The sequence below is a fragment of the Charadrius vociferus genome, unplaced genomic scaffold, assembly GCF_000708025.1.
Source record: "Charadrius vociferus isolate BGI_N301 unplaced genomic scaffold, ASM70802v2 scaffold291, whole genome shotgun sequence".
NCBI lineage: Eukaryota > Metazoa > Chordata > Aves > Charadriiformes > Charadriidae > Charadrius > Charadrius vociferus.
Window position 1 is genome coordinate 1152090 of NW_009646958.1, and position 11625 is coordinate 1163714.

The 11625-nt window shown below is 47.9% G+C and overlaps 1 protein-coding gene across 1 annotated transcript; it reads left to right on the plus strand.

The window, feature by feature from the left end:
• Positions 1 to 3950: 3950 nt before the first annotated feature.
• Positions 3951 to 9257, plus strand: LOC104295446 (perilipin-3-like). Its single transcript, XM_009895204.1, has 8 exons — positions 3951 to 3960; positions 4986 to 5062; positions 5563 to 5758; positions 6299 to 6381; positions 6721 to 7651; positions 8089 to 8288; positions 8476 to 8604; positions 8697 to 9257. The coding sequence occupies exons 1-8, from the start codon at positions 3951 to 3953 to the stop codon at positions 9255 to 9257; spliced, it is 2187 nt and encodes a 728-aa protein (XP_009893506.1).
• The last annotated feature ends 2368 nt before the right edge of the window (positions 9258 to 11625 follow it).

Sequence of the window (11625 nt, forward strand, 5' to 3'; positions counted from 1 at the left end):
TTGGCTGGGAGGGGGCTCGTTTTCCTGGGGGCTCTGGAGCCCCTCGCCTTGGGGAGCCCCTCATCTTGGAGGCCTGTTGCAGCCCTCCCAGGGATGGAGGGGCCGGGCTGGGAGCTGGCTCCATCCGTAGAAGCCATGGCTCCTGGCCCCGGGGAGCACTGAGGCTAAAGTGTACCAGCTGAGGGGCTGCGTTCCCCCAGCTGTGCCCATGGGGCATTTCCAGCCCCCTGGGAAAGCACAGTGCTGTGTGTTGTCTCTGCTGCTTTTGCTCATCTGTGGGTGGGGGTTGTCTTGGCTTTTTGAGGCTGAAGGTGACATGGTGGCATGCTGCATCTGCTGTGCCTTGGGGAAGAGCTGAAAGGCTTCAAATCCTTCCCTAAAGGCTTCTTGCTAGCCCTGAGATGACTCCTTGGCAACACTATGGGTCTCTGATCTGCGTTTGAGCAGCTTTGGGTTTGAAAGCTTGCTTCTGGTTATTATCTGGTGAAGATCAAAGCTGTGTGAGGGGGTTGACAGGAGGAGGCTCTCCCACCCTGTCACGCAGGGACGGCATGTGATGTGCACCCTAAACATCACCGCCAACTTGTGTTGATGTTGGGGGAAGCGGTACGTGCCTCAGGAGGCAGACGGATCAGTTGGGCATTCCCTTCCTGTTGACAGTGCTGCCAGACCTGCCCGTAGCTATTTCACATGATCATTTGGTGTAGGTATGATAATAGTGTTAACGAGGGGTTGGCTTGAGTGACAAGGTAACTTCTTTCTTGCTCAAGAGCACCGTGTCTCTGCAGAGGGAGGCTGCAACCATGCACGGCTCTGCCAGGAGCACTTGGCAAACTGGCTTAGTGTTTCTCAAGACTAACAGGGTTCTTAAACGTGGTTGTGACTACCTGAAACTGTGTATGGCTGTGAAGGACTTCAATTATTGAAGCTGGTTCCGCTGAAACTTCCAGATGAAACTGGGTGCAAGATACAGCTGTCTGAAACAGAGGTCTGGCCTCATGGAAAAATTGGTAAATGGAAAGTACTGGAAAGCCCAGAAGCTGTTTAATTTAACTCCCTCCTCTCTTTCCTAAAGTATCTCCAAATTCTAGTAGCTTGGAGAGGTTATACACTCACTGTCCCAAGGAGTTACTGACCTACTAATGGCCACTGGCTGTGGTGCTTCATTTCCATTGGAAGTGTGTGTGGGGAGAACCCTGCCTCCATCTGCAAAAGTGGCTTTAATCTTTGAGGTTCCCTAATGCTGATGGCTTTTCCAGAAAGGTTAGATAGGCACCTCTGCCAGCAACTCTGAAACTACTGTCCTAAGGCCAAAGCTGAAAATGGTCTGATCCTCTTGCTAAAAACTAACTCTGCCCTTGGAGTGTTTGCAAGCGACCCCCTCGGCTGCGGCAGTGCGTTCCCCGCTGCAGCAGACACCCTGTGACCCAGACTGCGTTTATGGTAATTGGGGTATCAGTGGCAAATCTTGAAAAGAATGTAAATAAGTGCTTTAACCACAAATTAATACTTCTGTCCAGATTACTCCACCATGCTCATATCTAAAGCACTAAATTTAGCTTCGTTTTCCTAAATGGTCATTAAGGAATTGCCAGTTAAGCTATTGAACCAGGCACGCTAGCTATGGCGCAATCGGTCTTCCCAATGTAAAAGCTGTTTGGAGGAGGGAAAAGCTTCCTGAAGAAGATCCTGCCTCTCTGTCTGCAGGACAACATAACAGCAGGCTAGCTGCATGGGGCAGAGCTGCTTTCCATATGAAAAATAAAAACCTTACGCAAGTTAAAGAACTAGTTCTATGTATGCTGGTCACTGTCAGAGTGATAGAAGTCAAGGGAAGCGCTCACTCCAGCAGGAAAGGAATTTGCTCTTCTGCCAGGCTGGCGTGTTGCACCGGCCCGGATAGTCTGACCGAGTCATGAAAACAGATCGCAGCTTGGCAGTTTTGGTGCCACTGCCCTTGCTGTTTCACTGAGCTCAGACTTGTGCCAAATTGGGCAATGATCAGCAGTTAAGCTATTGTGCCATACTCGAAATGTGCACAGAAGAGTGTAATCTTTCTGAAACTGCCTGTTTCAAGAACTTTCTCCAGCGGTGACCTATTATTTCTGATGTAGCAATGGTATGAAGTCATCTGATCATTGTTTTCCTACAAAGCAAACTGTAACCAAAGCAAACGGTGATGCTGTTTCTGTTCTGCCTTGTGGTTCCCCTGTACATGGGGTCTGCCTGCTGGGACTCCCACTTGCAAGTACCCTGGCTTGAAGCTGTGCCTTTCTCCAAAGGATTCTGAAACAACTGACCCAGAGCTGCTAAGCACTGTGCTTTCCTGCAATCTCTGAAAGCAAAACAAGGTCTGCTCAGCACTTTTGCAGGGGAGAGACGAGAAAGAGAAAATAAAACCATGCTGTGGGCTCATGAAGATTTGCCCACACCACAAATACTGGCGTTGCAACACCCTGATTCCTCCTACACAGAGGAGAGCAAACCATGTTCTAACACGACTGTGCTGCAGTGATTGTCACAGGCACGGTTGCATCCATAATTAAGATGGGCTCCTAGTACTTCAGAGGTCGATTCTAACTTTATATGAGTTTTTACATCAGCCAAGGAGTTACTCTTGACTTGTGCTAGCAACTAGAGTCCTCTTTTTGCTGCAGCGTGTCTGTCTCTGTGTTAATCCTGACACCAAGGCCAGTTTGAGGTTTTTCATACCTGTCTAGAAGTAAAACAACTGAGCAAAGGGATTGTTTGTAATGGTGTTGAAATAGTTGTGCTTTGCCCTGTGACAGGGCTGCAGACTGATTCAGGCCACTTGGCTTCAAAAAAACCAACAAACCTGCCCTAAAGCAGAGCAAGAGCAAACCCTGTAGACTTTGGGACTGAGGCGTTATGTTCAAGCCCTGCTTTTGTTTGGAGCAGTCTTCTAGAAGCTTTCCCAGGCTGATAAAGTTCAAGCTGTATTTTTGCTGTGCTGTTAAAACTAGGCAGCCCCCTGAGCAGGGTGGTTACCAGGAATGTGCACAAGAGCGCTGGCTCCGGGCTTCTCACTTGAGGGGCTGAAGGTCCCAACTTCTGTGACAACTTTTGCTGTAGACCTGTAGCAGTCTGCATCCCTGCCTTGCTCGAATCTCACTAAAATGATGACTAATTGCATGGTTAATGCAGCAATATCTGACATCCTGCCAAGTCACCTCCTGCGATGTCTCCCCTAGCTCTAGCCATAGTCAGTCCAGGGCTAACAAATGCTTTTCTCACTGCTTCTTCCCCAGTGCTCTGTCACTGTTTCCACAGCAAAATAAAAACCTTACACAAGTCAAAGAACACAAGAAACAAGACAATGGTTTCTGTCAAAAATCAGATGGCAAGGGTGGTTTGGTTGTTTTTCTTTTTCTGGTAGAGTCTGCCAGTGAGCCTGGAGCAGTGCTTGGCTTGGGAATCCAGTTTGTGAGGAATTTTGGTTTGGGAGTTTTCCATTGGAAAATGCCATAGCAATTCTAAGAATAGGAATTAACTGGCAAGGGAGGGAAATGAGGAAACTGCACTGAAGCTGCACATAAGTCAACTGTGTCACACTATTATAGAAGAGAAGTAATCCTAGATTTATCGTACAACAACTGGAGTGTCCAGATACTGACCTAGGTCTATGCTGGGGAAGCCAACACATTCAAGGTAGTACGTAATTTTTACACTTGAACTTCTTTAATCCCGGTATGTAATGAGAATACTTCTGAGACTTGGTTTCAGAGGAAGTGAGGGGAAACTTCCTGCCTAGTTGGTCAGCAGGATGGGAATGCAAGTTTCAAGGTAGCCAGCCAGAATGCTGCAGCTGCGAAACCTGGCTCGCTGTTGTAGGAGAACTTTGAAGGATTTCCATAGCCTTCCCCAAGCTGTGAGCCTGCCAGCGCTGCTGGAGTTGGCAGTGGTGGGGAAGTTGATAAAAGTTCACCACTATGAAGACAGGTCTAGTGGGATGATCCTGAAATGACTCTCATCTCCATGTCCATTGCTAAGACTACTGCAGAGTGAGCCTTCAGAGGAAAGGGGCCAGGAACGCTGAACACTTTTTAAGAAGGTAAAATATGCGTATTGCTGTCTCAGCATCTCTGCTCAGTCTCTGGCCCTGACACCTTTCTGAAGGGGAGCTGAAGTCCTGCCAGTTTCTTTTTTCCTTTTTTTTTTTTTTTTTTTTAAAAATCTTTCCCCAAAGAGGAAAATACATTCAGTCATTGCAAAACCCATCTCTGCTTCAGACAAAGTGGGGGAAATCTGAGGGCTTTTCTCCCTTAAAGGGCATTAAGCAAGTTCAGACAGCTTTTTCAAAATAAATATTTCTGGTTTTAAATGCCACTATTAAACTGTTTGAGCCTGCCACATTTTGAAAATGAAAACTAAAAAAACTACATCTACTACTATCCTAACAAGCTTGCAGCTGCATTTCAGCAGGGCTTGTTAGAAGGACAGTAATTTGTTGTGCTGGACTGAGACGACATTCAGTGATTCCCACCATTAGCCCTGCTTCTGCAGGGTGCATCTTTCCTTCAAGTATTCCATCCTTGGCCAGCAAAGAGCCTGTGCAGGGGGAAGCTGAACCAGAAGTATCTCTAGCAGAGAAAATGCATGACAGATAAGATAGTTCTGACCCACTTCTAACCTCCAACTTTGAAACCGGTCATATGTTATCAGCAATAAAATAAGTAGGATGGTTATTTAGTTTAAAGTATTTGGCTGTTTGGGGATTGAGGGGGGTGACCGAGTACAGTCTTTGTCATACGTAAATATTTGCACATCACAAATCATGGAGCCCCTCAAATAACTTCACACCCTTGCAAGAAAGATTAGTGATGCCACATTAATGTTCCCAGGACATGCTGAATGATGGGTTCCAACTTTGCTCTTGGCTTTTCACCAGTTTTGCTAAGATTTTAATTCACTGGAGGAAATTAAGTTGTACTCATGCTGTTACACTCTTGTCTTTTTCCTTTCAGCTACAGTTGAATTCAGTATGGCATCAGAAAAGACCACAAAAAAAGATCTGGTAAAGGCTGAGGAACAGCAGCAAGCGGTAGGTGCCAGGGCGGCTAGGACTCTAACACGCAACAGTTAAACTGCCTGCTGACAGATGTGCTGGTAAACTAACTTCTGTCAGCACCTCAAAACCAGGCTGGGAGTAGCAGAAAGATTAACCACATGAAGCTGTAGCTAAATCTAAACTCAGTTAATATAGAAGCCAAGTTTTTTGCTCAAGAGAAAATCTGACAGCTGGCTGAAGTAATGCAAGTAATTCTGAAACATGAGCTGTTACAGGTCCTATTTCCACATCTGGGTTTGGTGCTGAAACCCAGTGTGACTCAGAATTCATGATCCCAGAGCTTGAACTTCTAATCCTGGCTTGTTGCTAACTTGCCAGCGGTCTTTGGATGAGTCCCTTCAACTCTGAGTTGAAGAAGAATGAGGAGATGAACTGGATATCCCCTTAGGACCTTTCCGGATAGATGCATGGCTTGTAGTCACCCACCAGCTTGATGCAAGTCTCTAATGTCATTTATTTCTCTTGGGTTTTAGAGCGCTGTCAATCGGGTAACCAGCTTGCCCTTGCTCAACTCTGCATTCAACCTGGTCTCATCTGCCTACAACTATACCAAGGAGACGCATCCTTACCTCAGTGGTGTCTGCAACGTGGCCGAGACTGTGGCTGCTGTCGCAGTAGGTAGCGTGGTTGGTGGGGCACAGCCCATCCTGAACCAACTTGAGCCACAAAGTAAGTGAAGAGGCTGGAGTGGCCCTTTCTGCACAGGTTGGGAGGGGAGTTTCGTGTGCCTGTTGGGTGATATCCACCTCCTATAGCACTTTGTTCTAGTTAGTTGTAGCACTGAGACTTCCAGCCACCTGCTCCCAGCTGCTCAGTGAACCCACTGAATTTCATGGATGTGAAACTCTTACTAGCACAAACAAAGCTTGGCCTCTTGTCTGTGGTTTCTGTAAGTCACTAAGCAAAAACTCCCTGCTCTTTCTCTGCCACTCCAAGTTAGGAGCATCCCAACTGGATGCCCCACCAGGGCCAAGTACATCATTCCAGTTGGAGCAATGTGCAAGTTAGGAAGGCAAAATGGAAACTATTTGCACCTGCCCAATTGTAGGGGTTTGCTTACTTTTTTAACAAGCTGTCCCCCCCACACACACTACCTCAGAATAGCAATTTTTTTGCTTGCTTTCATGAGTGCATTCTGAATTGGTCATGGTAGGGTCAAAACTGCCTCTCCAAATTGATGAATAAACTGGTACCTGCTGTCTTGTCTAGTTGCACTTGTAAATGAATACGCCTGTAAGGGACTGGATCAACTGGAGGAGAACTTGCCTTTTCTTCAACAGCCGGCAGATAAGGTAAAGGCTTTTCCTGAGGAAGCCATGACTTGATCTCTTGCTTGATGGAACTGCTATGGGTACAGAAGAATACGGGGAAATAAACTTCAGTAGCACTGCTTTGTCAGGTCAGTCCCTAGTATGGACTAGAGGAGGCACTGCTCGCTGATGAAAGCTGGAGAGATGCCTTCAGCATGTGGAAATGAACATGTCCATGTAAATGCAGGTGTACTGACTTCCCCAGCTCTGCCACAAGACTGCAGGCACAATTTAGCCATATGGAAAAGCTACTTCAGGGAGGGGAAAAAACCTATTTCAGAAAAAAAAATATGTATTTTTCTATGCCTCTCCCTATTGCAGGTAATCTCAGACACCAAGCAGCTGGTTTCCACCAAAGTAACTTCTGCTATGGATGCTGCCTGTGAAGCAAAAGAAGCAATGGCTGATAAAGTGACTGAAGCTGTGGACCTCACTAAAAATGTTGTTGGGGACAGTGTCAAGCTGACTAGGTCAATGGTCGCCTCCACTGTTAACAGTGCTGTGGAGGCTGCCCAGGGTGCCAAGGACCTTGTGACTAACAAGGTGACAGAGGCAGTAGACCTCAGCAAACACATTGTGGAGGACAGCGTTGAACTGACCAAGTCTGCAGTTGCTTCTACTATTGTCAACGCTGTGGAAGCTGCCCAGGGTGCCAAGGACCTCGTGACTAACAAAGTGACTGAAGCTGTGGACCTCAGTAAACACATTGTGGAGGACAGTGTTGGACTGACCAAGTCTGCAGTTGCTTCTACTATTGTCAACGCTGTGGAAGCTGCCCAGGGTGCCAAGGACCTCGTGACTAACAAGGTGACCGAAGCTGTGGACCTCAGTAAACACATTGTGGAGGACAGCGTTGAACTGACCAAGTCTGCAGTTGCTTCTACTATTACTGCTGCTGTAGGGGCTGCGCAGGGTGCCAAGGACCTTGTGACCAACACCGTGACTGAAGCAATGGACCTAACCAAAGGGGCTGTTCAGGATGGTGTTGAAAAGACCAAATCACTGGTCACTTCTACAGTCAATACAGCTCTGGATGCTGCATATGGCACCATAAGTAGCAAAATAAATACAGCCTTGGAGCAAAGCAGAGAGGCTATCCAGGAGGGTGTGAAGATGACTAATTCAGTAGTGACCAACAGCATAAGCAAAGCCAAGGCAGTGAGCCAGGCAGTGGCAGGTGGTGTGGAATCTGCCCTGGGTATATCGGAGGATCTGGTGGATCACTACCTCCCCATGACAGAGGAGGAACTAGGTGAGAAAATGCTTAGCTGGCGGTTGTAAATACAAATCCTTTCCCGCATGACTAGACAGCACCTGACGCTGCAAGACTCATCTTCTGAAGCAGACAGGTAGCTCTGAATTTGTCACCGAGTTGGCTGTCAGTCAACACTGACCTGCTACATGGTATGGGACAGAGTTCAAGCATTGGCTAGCTGGTCTTTGCCCATCAGCCTCAAGGCAAATAAACACGTGGGTGCGTGCTTCAACCTGTCTGTCAAGTCTGCTTATCTGAAGAGAATGTGTTGAGCAGGGACTAGCCTACCTTTAATATCCCAGCAACTACAAACCTCTACTGTTTACACAGCAAGCTTCAGCCTTCATGTTTTTCAATGGGTGATCTTACCTCTTCCCTTCCCTTCCAGCTGGGGGAGTGGAGCACAGCTGCATCTCTGTTCTTGTTTCCTCCAGGTGAGCTGGCCACCACTGTCAAGGGATTTGGTATGGCTTCTGTGGAGGAGCAGAAACAGCAACAGAGTTATTTTGTGCGTCTGGGTTCCCTCTCTAACAAAGTCCGCCACCGAGCCTACCAGCACTCCCTGAACAAACTGCAGCGCATTAAGCAAAGCACCCAGGATACTCTCTCACGACTACAGCTGGCAATAAAACTGGTACAAACATGCTTTTTCCTTTTTCCTCCTGTCTGTAGTCTTCCTGCCCTACTGTCCAGATGGAAGCTCTTCCTCCATCCTGTACCAGCTGCATGTCACCTTGGATCCCTCCCTGGGAGGGAAGCACTTGTGCTCCTCTGATTGTGTGTGCTTGCACTACAGCTGTTCCTCTCATTTTTTCCATCAGATTGAATCTGTGAAACAGGAGGTTGGCCAGAAGCTTCTGGATGGGCAGGAGAAGCTCCATCAGCTGTGGGTGGACTGGAGCCTGACCCAACCCAAAGGAAACCAAGTTAAAACTGCCTCCCAACCAGAGGTATCCCTAGAAGGGCATATTTAATCAGGCCTCTGGTGGATGGTATACCTCTCATCTGCTCTAGTAACTGAGCTATATCTCTTTCCCAGCAGGTAGAGTCACGGACTCTAGCTATGCTGCGTATCATCACCCAGCAGCTACAACCTGTTTATGAGAATCTGAAAGCCAGCATCCACGGCCTCCCCAGCAACATCCAGGAAGCTGTACATCAGGCCACTCGAAATATCCACAAGCTCCATAGATCTTTTTCCAATGCTATGTCTTTCCAGGACCTCTCCAGCTCCACCCTGAAACAGAGCCAGGACTGCGTGGCAGAAGCCCGAAGGACCATGGATGACCTGTTTGAGTATGTAACTCACAACACCCCTCTAAACTGGCTTGTGGGTCCCTTCAGGGCAATAGCTAGTGTGTCACAGGATGGCAGGAAGCAGAAGAAGAAAGATACGGTGACTGATATAAAATCATCTGTGTTGGAAGAGGCTACATCATCAAAGAAGGTGGCTAAGACACCTGAAGAACCAAAGGGAGCAAACAGGATTGCAGGGGAAGGGTGTGAAGTGCTAGAGAAGCTGGAAGAGAAGGCAGAGAAAAACACAGAGGTGGCCCTGGCTGCAAAGGAGATAAAAACTAATGCACCAGAGGAAGATCTCTGAGAAATTCCAGCTCTTCTGGCCAAGGCTCCCTGGCTAGAGCAGCATTTTATCTTATAATCATACGTCCAACTGCCAGTTGTGCCAAGAGTGCCTCCTGCTCTCCCTGTCCCAAGCTGAGTTTACAGTAAGATGTAGTTTGCAAGGAGACTTGATAACCAAAGTGGGGTGATTCCATATCTTGATTTACTTTTTTTTTTTTTTTAATCATCCTGCTGCACTGAGAGGGAAGATGGGGACCTGTACTTCAGCTTTTTAAATCAGCCCAGCTGTGTATGTGAATGGCTAATTCTTGCTGAGACAAATTGTGGGAGAGAAGTGGTCTCAACTTATTTTTAATGTTGGATTTGTTTTTAATTCATCCAAGCTGCAGAGATCTTGAGAGGATGATGCGCTTGACCTTTGATACCGTTTCCCTCCTCCTACAAGTTTAAAAATACATGTTACAGACCCAACTTCCTTTCTGCCTGTAGTGCTTCTGGCGAGCCCCCCCCTGCAGCACACCGGGAACAGCTGGGGGCAAGGGACTGCTTCTCAAAAAGAGACTTCTCTCTATGGATCGGCCAAACACTTTTTCTTTCATCGAGAAACACTTAGCAAGGTGGGATTTTTCTTTTTAAGCATGCCAATTTGCAGTGGGATTATCTTTTAGTCATATTAATGACTTCAGGGATCATCTGTGTGTGTGAGTAACTCCATGCATGAAGCCTTTGGCAGCCATTAAGAAGCTGGTGAATGAGGCAGCTTTTGCCTGGAGTTACTCTGCCATGGTAATAGGATAGCCTGTTATTAAAATAGGGGAGATAAGTGCTGGTTATTTTCCCAGCAAACAATACTTTGTAATCATTCCTAATGTAACTTATTTTGGTAATTTATGTCCTGGTATGGTCCCTGTGCTAAGGCTGGAATAACGGCAAGCAGACTTCAGAATAAAGCATGACCTGTGTTCAAATATCTGTCTCCTCTGTGTATCTTTAGCTGCAGCTCTCCTGGTGCAACTTGATGCCATTTCCTCTTGTCCTATTGATTGTAATTTGTGAGAAGATACCAATGCCCACCTCTCTACACCCTCCTTTCAGGTAGTTGTAGAGAGAGAGAGAGAAAGTCTCTCCCCTCAGCCTCCTTTTCTTCAGACTAAACAACCCCAAGTCCCTCAGCTGCTCCTCATAAGACTTATTCTCAAGACCCTTCACCAGCTTTGTTGCCCTCCTCTGGACCCTCTTCAGCACCTCAATGTCCTTCTTCTGCTGTGGTGCCCAAAATTGAACACAGTACTCAAGGTGAACACAGTACTCCAGGTGGAGGAATAAAAAAATAGGTTGCCCCGAGAAGCTGTGGCTGCCCCATCCCTGGAGGTGTTCAAGACCAGGTTGGACCGGCTTGGAGCAACCTGGGCTGGGGGGAGGTGTCCCTGCCCAGGGCAGGGGGTGGCACTGGGCGAGCTTTAAGGTCCCTCTACCACTATCTGAAAGGAGGTTGCAGAGAGGTGGGAGTTGACCTGTTCTGTCAAGTAACAGGGGATAGAACAAGAGGAAATGGCTTCAGGTCGTGCCAAGGGGAGTTTAGACTGCATATTAGGAAGAATTTCCTTACTGAAAGGGTCATCGGGCATTGGAACACGTTACCCAGGGCAGTGGTGGAGTCCCCATCCCTGGAGGTATTTAAGGGTTGTGTAGATATAGTGCTCAGGGACATGGTTTAGTGGTGGGCTTGGCAGCGTGAGGTTCATGATTGGACTAGATGATCTTACAGGTCTCTTCCAATCTAGGAGACTCTGTGATTCTCTCCCTTCCAACCTAAACCATTCTATGATTCTAAAATGAAAGCTTTTAGCAGTTCCTGTGTTCTGCCTCAGCCTTAAGCAGAAAAGTATCTCCACTATTTTGTCCCTAAGACTTCTGCCTGTACTCCTGAGGTTCAGCTCCATCTATACAGCTCCCGCTACCCTCACTCCCCACCTCCACCTAAATCCTTACGTTTCCAGCCCTGCTCCTACCAAGACTGACACTTACAGCGGTAATGACAACAGTCTCTCACTAGAGGGAAACGTCGGTTCCCAGCTCGGCTCAGGTGGAGGACACCCACCAGGTTCCTCCCTGCACCCACCAGGTTCCTCCCTGCACCCACCAGGTCCCTACACCCACCAGGTCCCTCCCTGCACCCACCAGGTCCCTATACCCACCAGGTCCCTCCCTACACCCACCAGGTCCCTACACCCACCAGGTCCCTCCCCGCACCCACCAGGTCCCTCCAGCCACCAGGTCCCTCCCCGCACCCACCAGGTCCCTACACCCACCAGGTCCCTCCCTGCACCCACCAGGTCCCTCCCTACACCCACCAGGTCCCTTCCTGCACCCAGCAGGTCCCTACA